General features: G+C 41.2%; 2 protein-coding genes across 2 annotated transcripts in view; one reads left to right on the forward strand and one right to left on the reverse strand.

Moving 5' to 3' along the window:
* The window catches only part of LOC134005473 (pyruvate carboxylase, mitochondrial-like), a 279,864-nt gene that overhangs the window by 80,298 nt on the left and 172,066 nt on the right, over positions 1-27,500 (reverse strand). The window lies entirely within an intron of this gene.
* Positions 15,294-27,500, forward strand: part of LOC134005474 (leucine-rich repeat and fibronectin type-III domain-containing protein 4-like) — an 18,876-nt gene continuing 6,669 nt past the window's right edge. The window contains 5 exon segments of the mRNA XM_062444381.1: positions 15,294-15,879; positions 16,014-16,176; positions 18,081-18,251; positions 19,834-19,995; positions 20,626-21,360. Coding sequence (XP_062300365.1) covers positions 15,294-15,879; positions 16,014-16,176; positions 18,081-18,251; positions 19,834-19,995; positions 20,626-21,360 — 1,817 coding nt within the window.

The raw sequence follows: 27,500 nt of genomic DNA on the forward strand, positions 1-27,500 counted from the left end.
GACAATAAACCACATGTTAAACTATTTTTATGAACAAAAAGCTTCTTGAATAAGCGAGACAGGTCTCATTACTTATTCTGCTGATCGTTTACAGCAGTTTTGACTCTCGCTTTGAACAGGGGAAGCGTTCATTCTGAAAAGATGATGACTGAATCTTTTTAAAGTGTAGCAAAAAGGCTTTTTGATATCCATTACCCAAATCATAATTCTATAATTGGCTGTACTACTCCTGCAAGAGGTTTTAAGAATACAGAGAGAGCAGGTGAGTGTCACGTGGTTCGAACAGTGAAATAAAGCTGAAATCGAAATATAAAAGAATCATTTTCTCAATTAACTTGTTAATGCTTTGTGTGGCTCAAGGGTGTCTGTCATTCTGAGGCTAGAGTGAGGGAGATCCATGAACAGATGGGATGCTCACTGCTCAAAGTAGGAGCCCTGCCAAAAAAATGAACAGACTGGCATATGAATGAAGGAAGAGAAGTGAAAAAATGGCAGGCGTGTGAATAGACCATTTATTGAAAAAAAGTTTTTTTTTAAAAAGATCAATTGATTAAGGATTAGAAAAGCCAAAAAGGAAGAGGGAAGTATGGAAGTGGTCAAAATACAGTAAAGTTATTCCATTACATAAAAGGGATGAAGACAGACACATGAAAAAACCCCATCAAATATGATGATGAATGATAGATGTAGGATGTCACACACCTTTCTGATTTAACCAGCTTTCAATCAAGGAGAAAAGTGGAAGATTTGAAACCCTGAAAACAAGGGAGACATGGTCAATGTCAGGAGGCTGGCACTTGATGGATGCATGGATGGATGAATGGATGACAAATGGTGAAGGGAGTGAAATGAAAGGCTGGGCTGTTAAAGAAAGGGGGGTGGGTGAGATCAAAGGATGAGACATCAGGCCGTTGTCAACAGCTGAGGATCCGAGTGCTAGATGATGGACAGAGAGGTACAGAACGATAGTGTGATGAAGAGGAGTAATTACAAGACTGACTGTTTAAGATAGGGAGTAACACTCAGAGGATGGAGAGAGACTGGGTAATGAAGAATGAAAAGGCGAGTGATGACACTTGAGAGGTGGATGATAAGAGGGAGCAGGGATAAGGGAATAGAGGAAAAACAATGTCTGAAAAGAAAAACTACACTAATATAAAGCCGTAACACACTGACGCGAGGGAGGGATGGGTGGATGGACAGATAGAGGGCTGGACGAGTGAATGGAATAAAACTGTGATTGAATGTTAAAAGGATGAGTAATTAGACTGTTAGTAGTCAAACATACAATAGTAGGAAGGAGGGGCTGTGATGAATGGATGACATGAAGGAAGAGACAGAGAAAAGGAGAGGAAGTGGGAAAATAAGACTGGAAAATGATGAAAGGAAGAGTCACCGAGAGGAGTGAGTAAGAGGCTTCACAGTCAGCGATGGAAGCAACAAGCAAAACCGTAGTACAGAAGTAAGGAAAGATAGAGGGATGAGAGGATGAGTAATTAAACTGTTGACAGTCTGTTTAGACACAGCAGGCGCCTGATGAGCAGAACAAACTGTAACCACGGCAACCACTGGAGACAGACGGAGGGATGGCTTTGGGAGTGTGATAAAGTGGAAGTGAAATGGAGGAGAGGAAAAGACACAAGTGGGAAATGAGGGATTAAAGAAAGCATGAAAAAAAGAAGAGAAGAAAGGTGGAGGTTGAGGCACCTGCATGTTTAAGTCTTACCTAAAACTGATACTGATTTAAGGACCCAGGAGCCCTTGTGAGGGATTTTACAAGTCAAGATCAGAAAATTACCCCCATATCTGTGAAAGATTATTCCATCCTCTTGGTAATATTGATTTGAATCTGCAAAAACTAAATTTGAATATTAGGTTTAGGGATATGTATCAGCAATGCAGACTGAGAATTGCTAACAAAATTTCACAAAAGTACTTTTTAAATTTATCTCGCTTGCTTGCTAATCCTGCTTTGTGAAAAAACCCCTCTGGAGATGGGAGGGAGGGCGGGAAAAGAGGGCACAGATTTACATACGCACAAAACTGTGTTCAATCCTCTCAACAGAGTGCGCACCAGCAGTCCACGCATGAATTCCTACCGTTTCAACTTCACAACTCTCTCTTTAAGATTGAATGACTTTATTTTGGTACTCTTTATCAATCAATGAAAATGATGAATCTCAATTTCCCAGAGCCCAAGTTGATGTTTTAACCATCAGTCCAAAACCAAAGATTCAGTTGATGATGATATACAAAAGAGCAAATGCTTTGAGCCAGCGCATTTGTGACATTTTTGATTGATTATGACTGATCAACTAATCTTTTTTCAGCACAATACTACAACAAGAGTAATCTGTCAGGGCAATTAACTGATGTTCTGTTGCCATTATTCCGATAGTATATGTCAAAACTGAGCACACCCCTGGTCAATGGCACTAAAATGTTCAGTAATTACAAACCCTCTCCGTTTAATACCATTTATTACTAGACAAAACCCAAGAAGAATTAAACCAATTTATTAAAAATACAGAATGTTTGACTAAACTTTAAAGAAAGGCTCATATTTAAACACGAACTGCAACGAAAGTCAGCACACCCTTCATTAGTGAGACTCAGATTCGATCCTCCTGGGCATGAATCATATCAGTCTTGCACAAATCTGTGATAACATGTTCATATCATTCCTCACTGATGATTATTTTCAGCTGCTCTTTGCTGGAGGGGTTTTGTTGCTTTACTTTCAGCTTTAATATACTGTGAAAATGTTTCAGGTCATAGCACTTTGTTCTTTAAAACCTCTTGTGATTTTTGCAGTTTTTCATGTTGGATAATGTGTCTTCTGCAAAGCTCCTTGAGACTGTGGAGTCATCTTTTTATTCAGTATTTCAGTATTCACCTTAATGTTTCATGGTTGGCACTATGCAGTCACTCTAGTAACATGCTGGACCCCATCTGATCCAAACTAATTCATTTTGCTTTCATCTGACCAAAGAATGTGCTGCCATGACTCATAAGGCTTTTTTTCATGTTCTTTGGCAAAGTTTAATCTTTCAGTTTTGTGAGCAATGGTTTTCTTTTTAGACATTTACTATAGAAGTTGACTTCATGCCATGTCATTTACACTGTTTGAGAAGTCACTAAAACACCAAAGTCCACAGATAATCTTTGTGGCAGAGCAAAAGAACTTGCCTGTCTGTCTTTCAGTGCAAGGTTGTGTAAATGTTTAATTGTGCGTGCCGTTGCTTTTTAAGAATGTCCCCTGCACCTTCTGTTGTTGGCAGTGTGGATATTCCTCTGCCTCCTAACAACTGCTGCAACTGTGTTTTGGCTTCTGTTAAGTAGCCTACTGATGACCTTTGTGAAGTATCACAATCTGGTTTCTTACTTGTTTAGGCAATTCCTTACCATGTGAAGAAATGTTGCATTAGACACAACCATAATTAAGAAAGTTGTGGTAAACTTCAAGCAATTAGTTTTAATTGGAAGTCATAGGTGTACTCACTTTTGTTGCACTGAGGTTGTACTTTGAGGCCTGTATGTTTTAATGTAGTCTGCTTAACCGGTTTGTTTTTAATTACAAATAAGATCTAATACACTTCACCCTAAACATAGGTTACTATAATTATTGTAAGGTGATACAATGTTGAATAATTAACATATTTGTGATAGTGTACAGGGGTGTATTCAATTTTGTTATATACTGTACATGATAAAGGAATGTAGACAATCTCCTGTGTAATATAAAACCTGTGAGTTTCTGAACATTTCCGCATTGGTTAAAACCATCATCTTCTAAATCTGGGCCTCTGCTATGAATGTCAGTAACACCTCCCTGACAGCAGTATAGTAGCATCCAAACCAAACACGGTATCTGCAAGCTCAGGTGTTTGTCTGCATTACAACTATCCTCAACAGATTCACTAGGGTTGTAGATGCTCAAGTGAAACATGGTGCAGAATGCAGTGTGGGTGATAACTGTCAGAAGAAAACCGGCTTGTACTTAGTTGGCAACACACATAGTCTAAGTCTGACAGCGAAGCACAGAGCGTTCCTGCCTGTATCAGCACTGCTAAGCATGAGAATATGACACGCAGTAATCAAAAAGCTCAAGGGAAACCAGTTCCCTGCAGGCTCATTGCAACACAGTGCTGCTTCATCTTTATCAGTTTTATATCAGGGTAAGAAAGCAGTGCAAGCAGTTTAGTTTGTGATTCATTATAGCTGAGAGTAGCCTCTGTGATCAAACATGCCTACAGCTACAGCCAAGTAATCATTGAGAATTATTCTGACCCTTCGCCACTTGTACCTTTTTGCTCACGGACACTTAACCTACTCCCACATCTTATTCTTAACCTTCTCTCATTCCCCATTTCTGAACATCCTTCTGTTTTCTAGAAAAGAATGAGATAGAAAGAGATGAACAGGAAGGAATACAGAAAATTTAATATCAGGAAATTAAAAAGAAAGTAAGAACAGAAAGAGATACATGACAGAAGATGGATTACTTTGTGTGCATATATATATATATATACATACATAAATAAAAACATATATAGTGCTGATTGGGTAATTGTTGTTTTGCTCAGGATTACCCCTTAGAAAGCTGGGAACCAAGCTGAATCTGCTTTTGCGCGCACGCACACGCACACGCACACGCACACACGCACACACACACACACACACACACACAAATACATTTTCAAGCTGTATCCTGTCGTGTCAGCCAATCAGGGTCCATTTAATTGGCGCCGCAAGGTTTCTGATTGAGCGAGAAATGTTGACAGCTCGGAAGTGGTGTGTTTGTGTGTTGCTTGTCGATCAGTGTTTGTGGTGAATTTGCAATTTTTTGTTGATTAGCCTCAGCTATGTAAACATACACAGGTGCACACAAGCATGCGCACACACTAAATCACCCTCTGAAAATATGGCTGGGTTGCAGGAATGATATAAAAGAATGAGGAGGGATAAGAGGGCAACGAGGGGCTGCAAGCAGATGAGGTGGTGAGAGGACAGAGGAATAAGAAACACGCGACTGGAAAGAAATTAATTTCATTTCATTAAGAAATTCATTTCATTTCATCAATTCATTAATTTAATGGTTGACCTAAGAAAAAACAGCTAGGAAGAGAGATGAGAGAAACATAAGGGATAAAAGAAGGGAGAAGAGAGGGAAAGAGAAAACTGCAAGCACATTATGTTCAGGGTGAGTGGCAGGTCACTTATTTTGCAACACTTGCGATAATGTGTCATGCAAAGGAAAATTCATGGGTGTAAGCATAATTGTATTTAAGAATTGGTATGTCTGCAAGTTTGACTGCGTTTGTATGTGTGGAGAAAATGAGAATCAGACAGTGGAGGAGTTTTAAGTTGAAGAATTTATCTTGGGTGACTGCAAGCACAAGTACACACAACCCTCAAATCCTCAAGCATCAAACTGCAAAAGAATGTCTAATGAGACTGGACCCCGATATATTACGGTCTTTATACTACAAGTGTTTGGAAGTGGGCCCAAACCGCAGTCTATGGCACTGTCACATTTAACAAGACAGGAATATAATTACAAAATTTAAGCAGCATTCATTTTCCAATCAGACACAGTTTGAAACAGGCTGTTGCAGGTGGTGGGACAGACTCCAAACTCTTACAGGTGGGACTGCCAAAAAAAAGGGACCCAGGCAGATTTGATTTGAAGTTTGACTAGAGTGGCAATACACGTATCTGGAAGACACTGCATATTTCAAAGTGAATTACAGTAAAAGTTCATTGAAAGTGTATTTTCAGGGTAAAATAATTTAGGACCCAGTTATTACAGCTTATGACGACAGACTTTTAAACTCTTGACTTAACTTGCTGACATCTTCATTACTCATCTCTAACATTTCTTGCTAAGGATTTGTCATGTTGACTTACGTAGGAGAAACCTTAAAAGAAAAGCTTTGCATGTGTGGAGACCATGTTAATCCATACAGATGCCAAGATTTATTGCTCTTTGAGCACAATATGGAATCTGCATTAAAAGATGAGCATGTGGCAAAAAAAGACACTGTCAGCTATTAATTAAAAGGCTTTTATTGGCCCCCAATCTTAAACCTTGTAACTATGCAATTTAATCAGATACAACTGTCCTATTGCCATCTGGAGTAAAGGAGAATCAAAACAGAGCAGTATTAAGCCGCCTCTCTGGCAGCAATATGACAGCTATCCACCAATGAAAAATGATTCCTCTCCAAGTAAAAAGGCATCCCGGTTTAGCAGTGTAACAGAGCTGCCAGGGCTGTTTTCAGCACTTTATGTCCCACGTTTGCTCAGCTGTTCCCATCATTTTGCCTCCTCAACTGTATCCATCTGTAAGAATACTATAGATACTGATACTACTACTGCTGTTGACAAAAGGACTTTCAAAACAGATATTGCTGAGATGCTACAAACCTGTGCGGCTAAAATTAGGAAACGCGTACTGATCCTCAGGCTGATAATGGATCCATAGTGGATACAACTTACAAATTTAAATGGGAGCTTCATCACAGATCATGTAAAGACTGCTCTCTGGCACTATCAGTGACAGCGAAGTGCCAAAGAAAATCACTGTCACTATCGTTGTTTGCCAATTCAATTTACCTCCCAGAAATTTAATCCCCAAGCTGTGCAGTCGTGTGGGCTTTCCAAAGGGAGGAAACAAAATGACAAAAACTTCTGCGAGGAGTGGGAGATTGGCTGCCCCTGATATAACAACAACAACAACACTGTCTCACAAGTGCGAAAAACAACTTTCAGAGAAATGCTGGAGCAGGTATCTATGTTTACTCAGACCTTTAAAAGGTTTGATCGCCTACAATATTGAAAATAGTGCCTGTGTTAGTAACAGAATTCAACTGAAGATTACACCATTGGAAACCATGGCTACAGACATGGATATGACAGCCTTTCTACTTTGCTTCAGCACCAGTGGCCTTTGTGTTCCCAAATGATTCCAGAGATGTTGCAACGGTGGGCACAAAATAGCCAACTATTGGAGGGGGTCAGATGTGAGCTTGTAAACGCAAAAATTCCACTCCACCCGTGAGGCAGACGAGAGCAACATCTACTTAATGCCATGGTTCACTGCTTGAGATTTTCTTTTCCACCATTTCACAAGTCTTCATGGTTCACCAAGTCACAGCCTGCAGTAAATCAGAACAGTGAGTTAACTCTTTTTTTTTGAAGAATAGCATTTCTACACATCAGAGGAAGAAGGTCTGGTCTCTAAAACACACACTTCAGAAGAAACCCATGTAACATTGGCTTCTCACCTTTTTCTTTTTATAATTACTTCAATTAAGCTATCCAAGTTTGTTAAAGTCTGGACTGTTTAGCTATGCAAAGTAGATCAAGTGTGGCTTCAATGAATCCACCAATATCATTATGTTTTTACTTAAAACAGCAGAGTAATTTGCTTTCTCTGACATGTTGCCACTTTCAAAGATTAAAGATACTTTTAAGAACTTCTTCCTTAAGGTGCTGTGGCCAAAAGCTCTCTGCTACAATTTAATTCCTGTGATGAAACCCTCATGTCTCCAAAAAGTCAATTTTCTGGTCATGAGGCACGCAATCGCTTCATTTTCAGACTGCTGAAGAAAATCACCAAAGCCGGAGTTGTCATGGTCTTCATGCAGGAGCTGTGAAATGTGCATCAGTGAGACAAAAACACGGCCTTTATATAAGCATTTTAATGCGTAAACCCAAGCAGAGGTGGAAGTTTTCCAAAGGTGTAAAAAAAACAAACCAAACAAAAAAACCTGACGGTGCAATGTTCCAGGAATAGAAACAATCATCAGAATCTTCCAAACAGGATGGATTCCAACAGGATTTTGTCAGAGAGGGCTGTGCATACAAAAGTGTATACACATGATAGACAGACAATTCAACATACACACACGCAGTTTTCCTCTCTCTCTCTCAAACACAGCATGTAGGTTTGGGGGGAATTAGTTGAGTCGAGTATTTCAAAAGAACTGTATTATTTTGGAGCCCTGCTGTGAGGAGACTGCAGTCCTTTTATTTGAAAGAGAACACACTTCGGATATTTTCTCTGATTTCCCATTTCTCTTTCTTTCACTCCTACTCCTTACCTCAGGGGTTCTGCAAGCTTTTTCCATCTGCCCCCCCCCCCCCCCCCCCACCCACCCACCCATCCCCAACATTTGTGTCTAAAAACAAAAAAAAAACAGATGACTGTATAGATTGAAAAATGAAGTACACATCTAGCACTTAAATGACTGACATTTGCAGAAGTTTGTTTTTTTGCGACTCAATAGGAAGTGCTAGGATTACTGATATCTCTGCTTGAATGCTATCTTTCTTTACACTCCTTGCTAAAAACATGACTAACATAACAACAGACTTCTGGTTGCTTCTGGTTTAGCCACTGCACAAAAAATATATGATCCGAAATTCCTTCTACCTGCGCGCCCTCCGACTGCGCCACAGCCCGACGTGCATGGATGTGCGAGGGCCCTTCGACACTACTTGCAGTTTTAATTTTAACTTATTCTATGATTAGATTGGATTCTCTTATGTCTCAAACCTTCATTCTGCTTTCCTCGATTCTTCACCTCATCACCTCTTACAGCCATCTTTAAACCACGCTTAACTCTCTCTTCTGTCTTCCTGGTTCTCCCACCATCATGATAGTGATGCTTTGCAAAGTCATTTTTAACACAGCTCTCCCTTTTCCTAATCAAATCCAGTCTTCCCTGCCTCATCCCTCTCTCTGACAGTGATGGATGGCGGCCTTCACCCGTTTATCGCCATTACATATTTCTCTGCCCGTCTGCTTAACGACACACATTCATACACACTGACTTCCCATCCCTCTTTCCTTCCATCTTCCTCAAACTCCTACTCTTTCCTTCCTTCTTTACGATCATTCTCAAGTGTTGAGACTACAGTTTCATTTTCTTTCATTCTTAAACCCCCCTCCTCCATCTTGTGCACCTCTTCTTCCATGTTCTTCTCTTTTTGTCCCTCCCCCTCACTGTATTTCATTCATTTAAACTCTTTTTGCTCCCCTTGTTTATTGTCCGTTTCCATATCCAATACTGTTACCCCTCTCTCGCTCTGCTTTCTATACATTCTGGATGACTAAAGACGACAGAATATGACAGAGGAATGACAGAGGAGTGATAGTATCAAAAGGATGAGTGGGCTTACAGTACACACGACTGCCGCACGAAGAGGCTATGTGGGCGTTCTTTTGTTCCTTGCCTAGAGAGAGAGAGTGTGTGAGAGAGACAGAGAGAGTGTGTGTATGTGTCGGCCCCCCCTATAATTATGATTGTGTGGGAAGACTGTTTTGGTATGCTCGCAGTTGTTTCTGTATGCAAGCGCTCACCTAATATCAAGAGCCTGGATTATGAATAAGAGCGCATGCTAGAAAGCCTGAGTGTGTTTGAAAGAATTTCTCTCTCTGTGTGTGTGTATAAAAGGCTGCCGCTATATTTGATCTGTGCATTTGTGCCAATATAGCTTGTATCAAATAATACAGCAGAGCTCAAGTATACGTCAGCATTGTGTATTGATAGTTAAACATGGTTATCACCTCAACCGGTCTAGAAATCTAATTCATATCCACATCTCGCCATTAAAACGTCACGTGATGCTGTGGTGGCTTGCCGGCAGTGGTTTTGACTGAAGCCTTGTGGTGCACCTATTCACACCCCAATCAGATATGTGGATTACCGAGCTTGTGATAAGTGGCTTTTGAGAGCTAATACAAATCCCCTTGTTTATAAACACTGCAACATTCCCTAAGTCGATCTAAGTCGATTACAAGCTAATGGTATTGCGCGTGCCAGAGTAGGTGCACAAACACACAAGCCAATATGTAGATAAGGAAATATGTATGCAAATAGACATACACAAGCACAGTTTACTAAAATTAATTGTGGTTGGCATTTTGGAGGGCTTGACATTTATAATTGTCAGCGAAGAATTAAAGGCAACAAAAAGCAAATTAAGCCTTTAAAGTGCAGCAGAGTAGGTCTTCCATGTGAAATAACATAGTTCCAAACACACATTAGAGCTATTAAGTAATGCCTGAAGCATCTCTTAATTGCAAGGGTTTGGGTTAGTTTCAAAAGCATCACCAAAAAACTGGGGGGAAAAAAAGGGAATTCATATTTACAAAGCTATTAGCAGCTTCATATTTCATTGGGTTTGGCCTCACGAAAGCGACTGCCTCCTGGTGCTGTGGTGGGTGTTTAAACATAAACTTTTGGAAGTCAGGGTTAGCTTAGGTTCAGCCTTACAGCTCTGCGTCGTGCTCCAACGTGGGGGTACTGAGTAGTTCCTTCCACAGACGCTTTTAGCTGCTGTTCTCACTCTCACTTCATGCAGCCTTTCTTGCTCTCTCCACCCGTCTGTTTCCTGCTCTCTAGAGGGTTGAGGGTTCACGCAGGGTAGCGTAGCGAGAGATTTCCCAAAATAGAGGGAGCAAAATGAAAAAATAAAAAAATAATAAAAAACACAGAGGCTGGGGATGATCATATGGTACACATGCCTAGGAGCGCACACACTCCTATAACACAAACACCTCGCCAAATGCACATGTATTTTCATGTGATGTGTTTTTCCACACACATATGGGATATTCTTTAAGTTTTATCTCCATTTTTGTCTGATCTCTTTTCTTGTCTCGCTGTCCTCTCCTCCTTTGTGATTTGTTTCTCTGTCATCTATGTTTCATTGACTCTTCTTTATTCTTTCTTCACACAAACTATAAAGCTGGCCTCTTACCAAAGGGCCTTTGCCTCACTGCTATATCGAGATGCCTGCTGCTTTGAGTGCTTGTGCTTGTGTGTGTGCGTGTGTGTGTGTGTGTGTGTGTGTGTGTGTGTGTGTGTGTGTGTGTGTGTGTGTGTGTGTGTGTGTGTGTGTGTGTGTGTGTGTGTGTGTGCTCGCATGTGCTCACATCTGCATGTTCCTCTTATTGCGAATTCAGCAGCAAACTCTTAAAAGCAAGTGGAAGCTTTCTAAGTGCAAAAGAAAATGTCAGATTAATTCACACAAACAGGAACACACACACACACACACACGAGACAAGTATGAAGGGAGCTAACATATACAGCCATATACAACATGTGTAGATACTAGCTGATGGTAGAGTCTGTGCACACATACTGTACTTGTATACCAGCATGAGTATAATGTGTCAGATAAGACTTATTGATCCCCAGAGGGGAAATTCAAGTGTTACTGCAGCAAAGGAAGCATACCCTACATGCCTGAGAAAAGTGGCTTAATTGACTAATCCATTCTCACACATTTTCCACCTTATCTTCCCCACTATTTCTCTATTATTCCCTATGATTTTAAATTGAACATCTTCAAGAATTCTGAAGGTCATAAACTTAGCAATTGATCAACCCATTAATGGACAATGGACTAAAAACTATTATATCTGGAATTATATTATGAAACCTATATTGTGATCCTAAGTTATTTTTATCCACCTATATATATAACTCACTTGATTGAAAAAGATGATGGAAAGAGTTTTTTTCAAATCACAGCTGTTAACGGGTATAGACTCCACCAGATAGCCTCATGAAATACAACATAAGCAGACACTCACTCATTCTTAAAGAAAAGAACAAACACAAACAACACAGATCACAGATTGCAAGCAGCAATGTACCTGTGCTCAAATAGTATTTTTAATAATATATTTTTAAAAATTTAACCCTGTCACCTCTTTTCGACTATGTTTGCATATAAGTACTTCAAACTAAATTATTCACATTTTATTTGGCTGGAATTTAAAAAAAAGAAAATGCTTACAATGACAAAAACTGCCATAGCAACAAGCAGGTACATACAGCATCCAAATAAAAGCTTGACATACTTGTAAAAATCGATTACTTGTATGTTTGATTACTGCCCTTAAATGAAAAAGACAAGAAACAACCTAGAAAGTGTGCACAGAAGAGGAGGCTGGTTTGAGAGGGAAAGAAGGGGCAGAGGGAGGAGTGTAAACGAATGGGACAAGGTACTATCCATCTCTCTGGGTAAGATCGATCAGCAAGCAGGCAGATCAGTTTCACCTACCTCTGTGTGTGTGTGTGTGTGTGTGTGTGTGTGTGTGTGTGTGTGTGTGTGTGTGTGTGTGTGTGTGTGTGTGTGTGTGTGTGTGTGTGTGTGTGTGTGTGTGTGTGAGAAAGCTATGATACTCCACTGCTCCAGTTGCAAATGAGATAGGTTCTCTAATAGAGGAAGAGCAAAAGATGAGGCGGAGAGGGAGATGTAGAAGTGGCAGGAGAAAGATTTCAGAGAGGTAGCAAGTGATGGGGGGAGGAGTGATGAAGAGGTGAAGGGAAAAAATGAAAGCATGGGAAAATCGAGATAAAGCAGGTGGAGAGGAAGGATGGGGAGAACATCAGATAGATGAAGGGGGCGAGGGAGGAAAGGAGGAAAGTGCATCTGAGAAAGGCAGAGCACGGCAGAGGATAGAATAAAATCATGAGTGTGGCATGAAGGATGTAAGGGTGTGTGAGCGCATGTGGGTGCATAGTTTGTGACTGAAAGTAGGAGCAGTGGAGGCAAGGAGATATGGAGGGCAGCAGAGTCAGCAAGCGATAGGGAGACAAGCGAAAAAGGCGGAGGTGGTAAAGGAGGGGGGGAAAGAGGAGAGAAGGTGGTGAGGTAGAGCTGTGACTGATAACATTGTCGTACTCAGGTTGCCTCAAGGGCAGACAACACAGAGGGAAAGAAAGAGAAGGAATGAGACATGAAGAAAGAAAATGCAGAAATTTACAGAGCAGCCAGAGGCAGAAAGGGTTTCAAGATGTAAGGTGAGCAAGGATGGAGAGACAGGATAGCGTAAGATAGAAAACACGAGGCACAGCACTGCAGTGAGAGATAAATAGTACAGGATGGATGGCAAGGAAACAAAGAACAATCCTAGTAATGGAGTCAGTGGTAAGAAGAGGAAGAGGAGAGGTAGGTAAGAGAGTGGCAGGGAGAGTGCGGATATGTGGGTGGACATGACACAAAGAAAAGGATGTGAAGGCTTTGTCAAGGAGAAAAATCAAAGACAGAAAAAGAAAATGAGGGAACAGCAGAGTAAGTTATTATGAGAGTGAGAAAGCAAGTGAAATAGAGCAGAGCAGAGCAGGGATGGAGGGAAAAAAAGGAGGAAAGGAACGTGAGAGATGGATGGAAAGACACAGTAAAGGTCAAATGAAGGAGCGGGGAGACACAGACCGCACAACAGGCGGAGTGTGTGAGTGTATTGACATTCAGCATGCCGCGGGCTGTCTGAGCAGCGAGCTTTAGCAAAGTACAGGGTAAGCTGGTGGAGACAGGACTGGAGTGCCCCGCTCGTTCTACAACAACACCTGACGTTAGGGCTTTTCAGTGGCCGCAGCAGAGTAGACACATTTTATAGCCGCATTTCACTTTTGCTGGAGCATTTTCACATTTTAGTATGCACGCCTCCACAGGAGCTCAGGAGCAGTCTACTTCCAACATCGACTGCCCTGGGGACTTGCTGTCACCACACACATAGGAAATAACTATTAACTGGTCACATTGCTAAGCTGCAGAGTGTGCTAGAGTCATATTTTTAGATTTGGTAAGAAGAAAAAAGAAGAAGAAGCTGAGTTCCTGGTTGTCATTATGAGCCCCTAGAGTGATATAAAAGCTATTTAAGAATTAAGAGTGGAGAAGCGAAAAAGTAAAAATTGATAACAAAAGCATTGTTTCTAAGACTTCAGTCAAGTATCCTATTCTTAACTATCAAAATCAAACCGCCTTTCTCTCCATAACTAATAGCCCATTGGCTTAATGTTCCACCCCTACATCCTGTTTCAAAAGGAAATGCATGACACCATTCAAGGGACTTTAAAGTAACCCATATGTCATCTATATCCATCATCTGAGAGGAATACTGCTTATTTCCTGTGCCTTTCTGCTTTAACAGTGAGAACATTTAGGAGTGTATAAGAGGGAAATGTTTCACTGTTTGTGTGTATGTAAAAGAAAGGGGTTCAAAAAAGGGACATGGTAGCATGGTCTCATATTTTGGAAATACAACAAACCAAACCATGCAAGAGGGAGGAGAATGAAAAATGTTGTTGAAAACCCCCAAGCTTTAATATCAACACTTCCTCAGTATCTGGGCTAGATAGTAAACCCTGTTCCAGTGTCACGCAGAAGGAGCACAGCTAACACCTAATGGAAAATATTGAGCCAGCAATTTTTATTCAACCTGTTAAGTCAGCATGCTATATGGTTATGTCTGGTCTTTACTCAAAGTATTAAGTTGCATAGATTATATCACTAACTATATGATCACTATACTCAAGCCTCCTGCACAAGTCTCCAGATTGCTCCTCCTAAAAATACACCCGTCTCTCTCCAACGCACTAAGTTTCTCTGTCTGTCTCTGACTCACTCTGTCTCTTCCTATGTCGCCTCTCTCCAGTCAACTCGCCAGTGACTGTTATCAACACTCGCTGTCACTCTCTTTGTATCTAGGTTACAGTTGCTATGACAACTATTATGCATGCCAATCAGTTGCACTGACTCATACCTTATCATCACATAGCTGTATTAAGGGCCGTCTGTACACATAGCGCGCGTTTGCTGGGAGATTCACGGCATGTCTGAGATTACAATGGGACCCTCGGATCCATGTGTTGTACTCCACTGAGCCTACTAAGACCTACATTGTGCTTGACTTGAGTCTTGCTGTGGAAACAGGGCTGATAGGTGACCCAGTTTGATTCCCTGACCCAGAGTCTTAAGAGAGGCTCCTATGATATAACACATCTAATCCTTTCTTACAGGTTTCTAGGTAACTGTTACTATGGGGACTGGCTGTGATCAGTCTTTTGGGATGATGTTGCTAGGCAGTGGGCTGTAGTGGTGAAATTGTACACATGGCTGAGAGTGTACTTGCAAGAGTAAATGTAAGAGGTAAAGCAAGAAAGTACGTGTTGCAGGGGCGTCAACTATTTCTCAATATGGATTTTTTGTACGCTATGAAGCATTAAGTGGACATAAGTGCAGAGTGGTGCTTGTTTAAGAGGAGGCCTTGGCCCACACAAGTATGCATGTGTACAGAACAGCCTCTTATTCCAGCTCTGTCTAGTCAGAGTAGGTGGAAGACCGGAAACTAGACACAAAAACACACTTCAGACATCTCTTTTAAAACAATGTGAGAGGGGAAAGAGTCTAACACCCTTTTTGTTCTTCTTTTTTCTCCCTTCATTCTTTGTCTCTCTTTAGGTCTGTGGATAGCCAGGCGTTCTACCATGCCTGACCCCCCACCCCTCAATCCCTGCAGACAAAAACACCTGCCCCACACACACATCCACCCCGAACAAAGGGCAAAACGTTCCACCTTCCCCTCTTTCTTTCCTCCATCCATCCACTCTTTCTCTCTTCTCCCCCCTCTCCTTGTCTCATCTTTGCCCTCCTCATCCCATCTCATCCACTGTGCCTGCCCCAGAGCTACAAAACGAACCCTTCCCGACTCCGTCCCTTTTCCGGCTTTTCACTGGCTGACTCTGGTCACATGCTGCCTGCTGCCTTCTCTGATTGGAGCAGGGGAGACGTGGGGCGTGGTCTCAGCCTGTCCCTTCCACTGCGTATGTCGAAACCTTTCAGAGTCGCTCAGCACACTCTGTGCCGACAAGGGCCTGCTGTTCGTCCCCCCGCACGTTGACCGGCGAACCGTCGAGCTGCGACTAGCTGACAACTTCATCACGGAAGTGGGAGCAAGTGACTTTGTCAACATGACTGGATTGGTTGATTTGACTCTGTCGAGAAACACCATCCACCTGATTCGACCGATGACCTTTGCTGACCTGGAGAGTCTGCGGTCCTTGCATCTGGATGGTGAGTTGAAATAGTCACTTTATCATAGAACTGAACTACTTGGGTGTGAACTGGTGAAAATCTAGAGATGAATCAGGTTCATGGGAAACATTGAGATTAAACTAATTTGAGGTATTTTTTATATTTGTGTCTAGGTAATCGCTTGACAATAGTTGGACCCAGGGACCTTGCAGGTTTGGTGAATCTGCAGCACCTGATCATCAACAACAACCAGCTGATCAAAGTCTCTGTCCAGGCCTTTGATGACTTTTTGCTCACATTAGAAGACCTCGACATGTCATACAATAACCTCAGAAGGTAACCTTTTTCCTCTTTTGTGTCCTCTATCTCCCACTTGCATCCTGTTAATCTGCACTTGTTTCACTCTATTCTTCTTTAATAACCAACACACTACAATACTCTAGAGTTTCTGGACTGAGGCCTCAATCTTAAGCGTATATTGGAGACGGACCACTCAGCTCCCAATATGTCAAGGCACAGTGGAAATGCCTTGTATGATCATGCACGAGTCAGCAAACATAATGAAGACAAACAGACTGGAAACTGCTGAGGCTGGGAGGAGAGGACTTACAGCTCAGGAAATTAAAAGTGAATCAATTTTGATGAGGTCCTAATTTTCTTTGACTTTGATTTTCTTAAGACTTGATGAGGGTACACCTAAGCTAAATCCACTGTGTATGAGTGAGCATTGCTATAGCTTTACTGCATGGTCTGTTTCGCACACTGTGTAGTATTCCTTTCATCTCTTTAGAACAATGGAGACTCCTACATCATCACTATCTTTTCCCCTGCGCAAAATAATAAGTCACAACAATTGTTGTATTCTCTATCAATCCCCTATTCTCCTCTTCATAGCGCCCGACTGCGTTGATAAATTCAGCAGCTTTTGGCTGTCACTTCTGATTAATATGTTTAATTTATCTCCTCTACAGGAGTTTTCTGGCCTCTCTCCAACCTCCACCTAGCCATAAGTGTAAAGAGTTTTAATGATGCATACATTAGCAATTGCTGTTTACCCTTTGTTGCGGGTTACTGAGAAGATTCAAAGTGAACCTGGATCATGGATTTTTTCTTATCGTGGTTAAAAACGTTCCAAACTGGCAACAGATAGTGTTATATGAGAACTTAGGGACAGACACGTATCCAGGTGGGAACACGTAACCAGTCCAATTTAATTGTGAAGGACACTGAGTAGAACCTGGCATCGCTGGCAGCTTTACTTTGATCAAATGCGGCTTTTAGATTACAGAAGATCCCTGGAACCTGAACTGGTTAAACTTTCTGTGTCAATGAGCAGCAAAGGTGGGACATGCCAAATAGTCTTTATTTACAAAAACTTAAACAAGTCATGACCTGATTACCGGAAAACTTTTCCCCTCTTTACTGCCTAACTGACTTCTATTTTGTATGTATATAGACAGAGAGGGACCATCTGCTCCAGCAAAGTGATTCAAACTTCAATAATGAGATGCCAACATCATAACTAATTCCATTTATTTCATTTGACATCGCAATATACACACTCCACCAATTTAGCTTTGACTAATGTGTGAGACTGAGTGGCAGCATGTTCTCTTTGTGCTCAGTACTCAGTGCTATTATATTTTACAGATGGCAAGTATATTGTCTAACATGTGGTACATTGCGCTAAAGAAAAACCATGCACTAGAATAAGCCTCCAAAAATAAATACATGCATGTAATGCAGTTATCCCATTTTGCTGGCTGTGCCAAGTCAGATTTGACTCACTAACACTAACAATGCCCAAAATAATTCTTAAGTGTATGCCTGCAAAAAACACAGGGATACTAAATGACAACAGCAATGGTGAAACTCAGCGAAAGAGAAAGACTGAGAAGGAAAATTAATAATTATTAATAATCTGTTGTTGTTGTCTCCATTCATTAGTATTTGCTTATTCCTATCTTCTGCAGAAACATAGTTAAGTGTTGAGAACAGAGTGCAAACTTTGGCTGATCTAATAATAGTACACTCATCCGTTAATCAGGTTAATTTAATCGATGTATCCACAAGGGACGCTAATTATCAGATTGGTGAATCCATATTCAGTGCTCTCATTACTTTTATATGACATTCCCTCATCTCTTCTCTGTCCATGTACAACACCAATCTCGCCACAAAGTCAATCAATTCAAACACTGTGCTCAATCTAACATAATCCCTCTATTCTATTGTTATAGGGTACCATGGGAGTCCATTCAGAACATGGCCAGTCTGCACACTCTGAACCTGGACCATAACCTGATAGACCACATTGCAGAAGGAGTCTTTGGAGAATTGTATAAGCTTGCAAGGCTGGATATGACCTCCAACAGGCTTCGAACTCTGCCTCCTGATCCCCTCTTTGCAAGGTAGCTCTTAAGCTTCCTCTTTTATGTTTCTCTAAGAAGTGGCTTAGTGGAAATATTCTGTGACAGACGATGTGTTTAACGGGGCACTGTACCTGAGGAAACATGGGGAGACAATATCGATATACAGACATTCAGTAAAACCTTTTAGTCCATTCACTACCATCGCTATTTATCAAGCTTTTTAATTATCCATATGTGTATGCACAACAGAGAGTGGAACATGTGAGCTAATTGGTATGGTGAAGAGGACAACATCTTGTCCTCATTTCATTTTCGCTTGTTCCAGCCTGAATGTAAAAGCAGCAAGTGGCTGCAAGGTAAATAAATAAGGCTTTAAAGGTCTCTAGTGCCCACTTATTGACTATTTAATCAGTTTGAACCTTGGCAATTGTGATGGCAAGTAATGATATAGGTAAAGAAAAGAAAACCCATCTTATTGCAGAGGTGCAGATTAAGCTCCAACTAACTCAAACAACTGACACAATCCAGCTGTGACACAGACTCTGAACTTGCACTCAGCACAACTGAGATTTAAAGCAAATTGCAGAGGAGTTGTATGCTCCCAGACAGACAAATTGGCCAATGAATAGGTTAAATGTTAAAAGCTACAATCTGTGCTGTATAATAACAACGAACAGAGCTTTCACAGTGAGATTCGGACATTTCATCAACTTTACCTTTTCAACTTGCACAAATCTCTGCATTTAAATAGTAGGGCAAACCCGACTGCTCCAGTAAACAGCGTCTGAAGTCTGGTGTCGTTCTTTAATGTAGATTACTTTCTTTCCATTTCTCCTTCCCTTTCAAATCTTATTTTCCCCCCATTACAGTTCAAACTGGATGTGATGTGGAGGGCTTTACAAAACACTGTCATTTAGATTCACCCAACTGTGCTTTTTCTGTGTATGTAGTCATGGGAGAGGGCTATACAGCAGCCTTTGAATGCATCTTATTTTTATGTTTGTTCTGTGCAGTACCACCTGTTCCAATTCTCTCCCTATTATTTGATGCTCTTTTTTAAGCCTGCTGCTTTCATTGCAACCTATATACAATTATTCACCTTTTTTATTCAACAAAAAAACAAGTTTGAAAAGAAAAAAAAACGAAAAAAAACTGTATGCCGAGTAAAGCACATTAATTCATCCATTAGTCACTTTTTTCTGCCAAGGCTTTGAGCCTAAGCTATATCACAATTATAAAAAAAACAAGCTATGGCGAATTTGCATGGTACAGACAGTCTTCCTTGTTTTAACTTGACTCATTTGAAATATGGTGGTGCAACATCCCCAGCTTTTTTCTTCATGTTCGGAAATTATTCCAATATTGATATGAACAGGCCAGCTGCAAGATGATTGTAACAGTACTATTGCTAAGTATTGCTCTTGGATAGGTTTTTTACAGCGTATATATTGCACAATTTCTAAAATCACTTTAAAATAGTTCAAAATGGACTGTTTTTGATCTACGAGTCGAATTACTCAAGAAACTTGCATTTAAACAAACTTGTCAAATAAACTAAAATTCCATTAAGTTGTACAGAGTTGTGTAAATGAACCCATCCTTTTTCCTCTGTCATGCTCAGGTCCCAGACAGGTGCAATAAGCCCCACCCCCTACAATGCTGTCATAAGCCTAAATTTTGGGGGTAACCCACTGCACTGCAATTGTGAACTGCTATGGTTACGACGGCTTATCCGTGGAGACGACATGGAGACGTGTGCCACACCTGCTCACCTGGCTGCAAGGTACATTGTTGATTGGTGAAAGTATGCTGCTTTACTTGTCTTATCTACTATGTATTAGGAAACCTACGAAGCGATTACTTAAACCTTTTAAATAAATGAAGCCTTTATCAATGTCAAGGAGTGCTAAAGTATATGTAGTATGATCTGTTAAGTCTAACTGAATATCATGCACTACTACTCTTAAGGCAAATCTGTCCTACAAGTTTTGCTCCAGCCCTGTTTTAGCACACATCTAATAACGGGCCACGTATTTTATGGCACCTTAATTGGATCATCATGTGTGCAAGAATAGAACTGGAGCAAAAACTCACAGGACAGGTAGGCCTTGAGGACTGAGTGAAAAATATTGATGTGATATTCCATTATTCAGTCATTATCCAGATAATTCACAGTCTCACTTTCTCCTCCCTGCATCTGTCTACCATGGTTTTCCGATCTAGCCCTGTAGTCAAAAGTACAAAGTGAAAACAATGGATTGAGGAGGAAAATGAGCGTCTGCTGTCATCATCTGTCACTGCTGTCACCACTGATTACTCTTTACTTAGTTCTGTTTCCTGCAGAGTAGAATGAGAAATTCTTCCTCTCTGTCTCTCTTTTTATTTTCCTTCCTTCCTCTCTTTTGTCTCCCAGGTATTTCTGGTCAATTCCTGAGGAGGAGTTTACTTGTGAGCCACCTCTCATCACCCGTCACACCCACAAGCTGTGGGTCCTAGAAGGCCAGCGAGCTACACTGAAGTGCCGTTCCATCGGCGACCCCGAGCCAGTAGTACACTGGGTTTCACCAGATGACCGCATCATAGCAAACTCATCCCGGACCAGCTCCTTCAGCAACGGGACCTTGGATATCTTAGTAACAGTTGCCCGGGATGACGGGGCATACACATGTATTGCAATAAATGCAGCGGGCGAAGCAACTGCCACTGTGGACCTCAAAATAATCCCCCTGCCTCACCGGGGCGGAGCAGGTGGAAACACAGGGAATAACAATGTGAACACCAAGAACAATAGGAATGTGACCAATGGGATTTTACGGACCGATCCGGGCTCCTCGGATATCAGCACAGGGAAAAACGGAGGAATTAATAATGGTGTAGGACGTGGAGGAGAGGTGGAAGATGGGAGAAGAGAAGGAGGGGAGGACAATGAGGGTGACAGTGGCAGAGTATCTGAAGTGGAGAGGGCTGATGGAGGGAGCATGGAGGACGACGAGGGGGACAATGAGGAAGGGAGGATGGTTGGAGTACAAGGGGTTACGTCAACCTCGGCTCAGGTCCGATGGGATCTGGGGCGTTTGTCTGCAGCTTACGTTGTCTGGATGTATCAGATACAGTACAACTGCACCGCTGACGAAACCCTCATCTACAGGTCAGTTTACTTTTTGCTATATAATGAACATAATTCATTACTCAAATGGTGGAAGCCAATGAGATCCATCCTGTACCAAACCTGCATTAGGGTCCTGAAGGTTTACAGTAACAACTTCCCCTGTTTATGCAACCAGGAATCATTTTTTTGCATGTCAGTGTCTTCCTCCCTTAAATGGTGGATATCCTGATTTCATGCACAAGTTCTTAAATATTTATCCATTACAGCATGACACTTCAGTAGCGCAACTGTTCACCTTGTACATGGATGGGTGGATAGCTCAAGGGAAGGATGAATGGGGAGATAGATGAAGGGATGGAGGGGCGAAGGTAGTTAATAATTTATCTCCATCCCTGTATGACACTAAAACCCAACAGGTGGATAGTCGGTGCATATGTATGAGAGTAGAAAGGGAGGACAAGTGAATAAATGCTGGGGGGAAAAGGTTTACAGGGAGGAGGATTTATTTGAAATTTTTGACAGTGTTGCATGGAACACAAAAACAACTAGGCTTGTACTTAGAGGCAAGTTTAGTAGTGTCTGACTCTGTATGCAAGATTCTTCAGCAGCAACATTTAATGGCGTGCAATAGCATGTGACAGTATTAAGTAAGACAGGTTTGATTAAGTAACATATGATGTTGATGGTTCATGTAATCTCTAATTTGAAGTAGCATTTAACCTTTCAATAAGCCATGTCATTTCAAATTTAAAATGAGATCCGCTCAGTCTTCACTGTTTACTCACCATGCTCTGAGAGGCAGAAAAATAATCAAACATTTATAAAGACCGGATCTAAGGTTAAGAGCTGCAATGTTGTTCTTGTTACCGAGAATTATTTAGAGACAAAATACCATATCCTGCCGTAACATTTTTTTGGGGGGAAAAAATGGTGAAAAACTACATAATTTGCATGTCAGAGAAAGTCTTTGCAAAACTGCTTATATCTTTGCTCACTATTTCTATGCATTGCTGTGAGCACATTTGTATAGTGTAGCTGTGAGAGAAGAGAAGGAGGAATACTCCTTTAGACTTTTGTTAAAGCTAAAAATATTTTTTTTTTAAATTCAAAAGGAACAATAAAAGAGGTTTTGGTAAAACATACCTACCTTGTTTTACATGAGAAATGACAGATGATGGATTTTATACTTTCTGAACTTGTGACTGTGAAACTGTGATACCTCTAAAAGAACCAACTGCTCAACCTTCAACAGAAACATGGGTAGATAACAGAGGTCTGAATGATGAGGAGGAAGAAAAAGGGACTGAGGTCAAGGCTAGGGACTAGCAACCTGACACATACCAGTGTGCTTCTGCACTGTATAATTAATTATGCTGGTAAATATTCAGTTTAGTGCCTCAGTATTCACAGCCATAGACTGATGAAATTGATATATGTGATTGTTGCTACAGCAAAACAGTGACTGACAGTGTGAGCAAGCTGGAATAAGACAAGAAGAGAGGAGGCTGCAAAGGAATTGCCATCTCGGCATTATTTGTGTGTTTGTTTTTGAACTTCTGCACCAATGCAGTTTCCCTCAGGTATTATTGAGCTGTAAGTCGTATAGAGAAAGGGTAACGGGAGCTAACTGTATGACAGGAAGAAAACAGGGAAGACAGACAGATGGAAAGATGATTGGAAATATTTTAAAAAAAAGTGTCAGTATAATCAGAGGAATTGAGGCAAAGTAAAGTGAATGACAGCCAGGGGTGAATGAAAAAAAGATGTATGGGGAGGAAATGCTAATAATTTGAGTGATAGATAGAGCCAGAAGGGAAGAACAGGGGAATTGTTAAGATAGGAATGAGGCCGTAGAGATTTTGGTAAGAGGAGGAGGAGAAGGATTGAGGGAGAAGGGGGAGATAGAAGATAGAAGAGGCTCTACCAAAATCACCTGGGGAGAGATTTAGATGAAAGAAGGATGGGTGAGAGGAGAGAGACTGACAGACAGGAAGTGGGAGAAGAGAGAGGGGTGGGCCAAACAGTCCTCAACAAGGAAGCAAGAGTGGAGAGAGGGGGGGGGGGGGATATTTAAATGCATCACTGAAATAGCGTCAAACAAAATGTGTGTACACAATAAAAATACACCTGGGTCTGAAAATAGGGAAGAAAGGAGGAGAACGTAGGGAGTCATTAAAGAGAAAGAGGGAAGTATCAGCTCCACAGAAATTTGGGATAACAGAGGGATACAGAGGTAATGGGAGACGAGGCAATATAGCAAAAGTCCCGCAGCAGTGCTTTCACTGATGGAGTGAGGGGATAGATGGATAAAAGGATGGAGAAAAGAGGTGTCCCATTGAAATACCACATCAAAACAGACGAGTGCAGATTCTGTGCAGTCCCACGACACATTTATGGCAATTACACATGGAGAACTAATTAAATGATTGAATTGAATGAACTCAATGAGATCTCAGCTCCCTCGCTGATCAGCTGCATTAATTCCTCCACGGAAAATAATGTAATAATAGGGGGAGCTGATTTGCTACTTAACGTTATCAAGTAAAAGTCTATTATCTCTGGAAACTTAGCTTGTAGCAAACCATGCATCTATATACATGACTAAAGTAGAATTTGTTGCAAAGCTGTTGTATTCGATTCTACTACATTGTATAGCTGTTTGCGATACTTCAGTCCCCGTTGCCCTGGCTAAGTTTGGCTAAAGGACAAAACGGTGACAAAAGGAAAAAAAGTCATTCTTTGAGTCGACTAATTAAAGAAATATTGAAAGGGCAGCATCAGTAGAGATCAAAGCTCAGCTGTGCAGCAACAATAAAATGCTGATAGACATAAAGAGACTCACACAGTAGCCAAACAAGAGGATAGATAAGCGAGAAAGCCAAGGCAACCAGTGTCACAGGAGAGAGGGTGAAATTCAGCGAGGGGGGACAAAGCGATTAGAAGTTTGACTACACACTAAACAAATCACACTGCCAACTAAACAGATGGAGGGGATAACTGTCTCTAAGGAGAGATGTAGTGGCTAGCTTAAAGGTGAAATTGAGATATAAACTCTTAACTGAATTGAGAAAGAAGAAAATGGTTGAAAGAGGAGACAAGCAGTCTGAGGGTTTTGAGGGAAGTAGCAGGGATATTGGTCTCGCAGGACAGATAAAGAGGAAATGGAAGGGGGCAACATTTCAAAAAGAGGCATGCCACGATGCAGGCAGGGATTTCCAGTATAGATTTCTATCATACCATCAACAGGCCAGTGCCAACCGCAATATCACACCAGCTAGAAAGAACGAGAAGAGAGGAACCGGCCAAAGGAGTCTGGCTTATAAATTCAAAAGGAGATAATGGAAGAGTGAGATTTCATGCTTTTTATCAGGGATTTGCATTCATACTTTGTTGTTGTTGCTGCTGTGTGTCTGCTTTGGGAGGCGGACAAAACTAAGCTTAGGAAAGGGAAGAAGTGAACAAACAAAGGAATTAAGAATGGAAGGAAAGAAAAAGTAGAGTAAGAAACAAAAAACAAGCATCTATAGCATCCGGCAAATGACAAAAATTCAGTCACACAGTGAGAGAGAGGTAGATACTGTATATAGAGAATTACTGGGGAGAGAATACACCATGTGTCTGCCAGATTTAATCATCTTTAGCAGGTCAGTCACATTTTAGACAGCACCAGCCTCCATTTTAGCATGGCTTGTCTAATTTCGATGGCGTCTGTGACAGTGCCAGGTGGGTTGTCGTCCATGCGGCATTCCCTGGGCACCGCTCACCCTGTCACCCTTAGCTCCCTTGACACAGTCAGCTGAGCCTCCTTCCTGGAGCTTTGCCACAATGTTTCAGTCTGAGTAATAACCAAACTAGGATTTATTTCTTGCCTGCATGGGCACAGCCTACCTGAAGGACAAAGAATGTCCGTCCATGTAAATGAGGCAGCACTTGTAAAGCGACCTCTTTCTAACCATCTGTTAGAAAATTTGCTATCTTTTCAGCAAATTTCATTACAAAAAAAACCCAAAAAACCTCTTAAAGTGCAATTCCTGAAGGATTAGCATTTGTAAACCACAAAAATTCACAGGGGGTGGACACAGCATCATTTGTGCAATCTAATGTAATTCAACAGCCCTACAAAACACACTACATCCCTCAGAAACTGCTAATGCACAATTGTTGTTGAGATCGTCAGAAAGGTGTCAATTTACGCTATTGTACTGAAGGTGCTCTTGTTATTTTTACCATCCTGTGTACATAGAGGCTAGACAAAACCACAAACTATGACATCATAAATTCACCACACAGTTGATTTGTCACCTCTCCGACAGACTCAACAAACATCTGACATGAAGAGTTTATTCACAGCCATATTACTTTTCTGTAGAACTACTTTATTTGAATTGCATTACATTGTAGAGGCTTTATTGTGTTCAGCTCCCGTGTGTATACTCATACATTATTCAGTCTCTGAATTATAAAGTTGTTGTTTACTATACAGCTACCAATGTTTTAAGAGTAGCTGTCTCTATTATATACTGTTGGTAATCTGTTGGGAAATATTTTTTCAATATCTTTTGTGTGACTAGTGTGTATGTCAGTGGGAGAATTTGAATGACACTTGTACACCTTCAAGCCAAAAGTTAATTCTGAAACTCAAAAGTGTGCAGGCAGGCACGAATGTAATGCCTTTAAAAATGTTCACAATTTCACCCCAGTCACAACAGCATCAACCGTCCTGCTGGGCACTCAAAGTGCCAAGTTTTAATTTAATAGGAACAGAAATAATCATAGAGACAGAGAAGAGGAAGTTGGAGAGAGAAGCATGCAGAGTTTAAGAAATAATGAGAATAATGAGAGTAGAGTCTCAGAAAAGGGACGCACAGTTAAAACAGTCAGGGTGAGAGTTTGACAGCCATAGGAAAGGAGCATGCTGAGAATAGATGGCTAATGCATCACAAAAGGAGAGGAAAATGAGAGGCTCAAAGAAACTGAACATGAAAATTAGGTGTATCACAATACCACTCATTTGCTACCACTGATTATACAGGGTTTTTCACTACTAATTGTCTAAGTACTGAACTGTTATGTAAGAGCACACAGACAAGGGAATTGTTTGGCTCCACCACACCAAAAGTATGTGGTTCAATATATCAATTATTGTCCTCCACTGGACAAATCAAACATCCCTAGATGTGAGTTAGAGGGGAAAAAATCAAGTGGCTTTGCTCTTAGATTCCGTCATGCTACTTACAGTGCGGCCCTTTGTATTGCCCGGTATGATATTGCTGGGGGAAACTGATATAAGCATCCTATTTTAGCCTGGCATGAGGCAGGAAAGAAATCATACAAGAAATGAGATAAGTGCATCTGCAGAGTCAGGGATAGATAAGGATGTAAAGAGAGATATAACAGAGGGGCAGGGAGGAGGCATGCAGAGACGAAGACGGATAAAGGGGAAAGGAGGAAGAGAACAGGACTTAGACGACCAAAAGGATGCAGGGGGGAAAGGAAGGGAGGTAGAAAGGGGGTATAGAATGGGGGGGAGAGCTGTACCCTTGGGGGAGATGTAATTAAGTGTTAAACTACCGGGTCAATACAAATGTCAACTCGTATAAGAGGCAGAGGAAGAGAGGAAGAGCTCAAGGGTCAGTACTCAATACATATGTCACCTTATATTATACTGTAGGTTCAGAGGCAGGAGGAAAGTAAGTAAGGGAGGGCTGGAGGGTAGAGGAGTGATTAGCTGTTATCATGCAGCTAAAACAAAATAAAGAGGGAGAAATCAAGATGAAATTTTGGAGTCAGTTTAATACTGGAGGATTGGGGAGGAGAAGGAGGTCATGAAAAAAGGAGCGGGAATTAGAGAGAAAACAACTGAATCAGGCAGCAGGGGGGAAAAAATCAGGCCAAATGAGAGAGAGAGCTGAGTGAGAAGGATAGATTAAGGAAAGCGAAAAGACAGAAGGAGGGATGAAACAAAATCCAGAGGAGTGTGGAGGAGGGGATGACAGAAAGACTGATCAAGGAAAACAGAGGAAGAGATCACCCAAAATTGAGGGAACCAACGAGTCAGTCAACAGTCCAAGGAATCAAGACCTAAAATGGAGGAAAGGGTAAACGAATAAAAAGACATGACACGGAAAAAGGAAACGGTAGGGCAGTATAGATGTCAGCCAGAAGAGGAGATAATTGCT

This window comes from Scomber scombrus, chromosome 23 (assembly GCF_963691925.1).
Source record: "Scomber scombrus chromosome 23, fScoSco1.1, whole genome shotgun sequence".
Taxonomy (NCBI): Eukaryota; Metazoa; Chordata; class Actinopteri; order Scombriformes; family Scombridae; genus Scomber; species Scomber scombrus.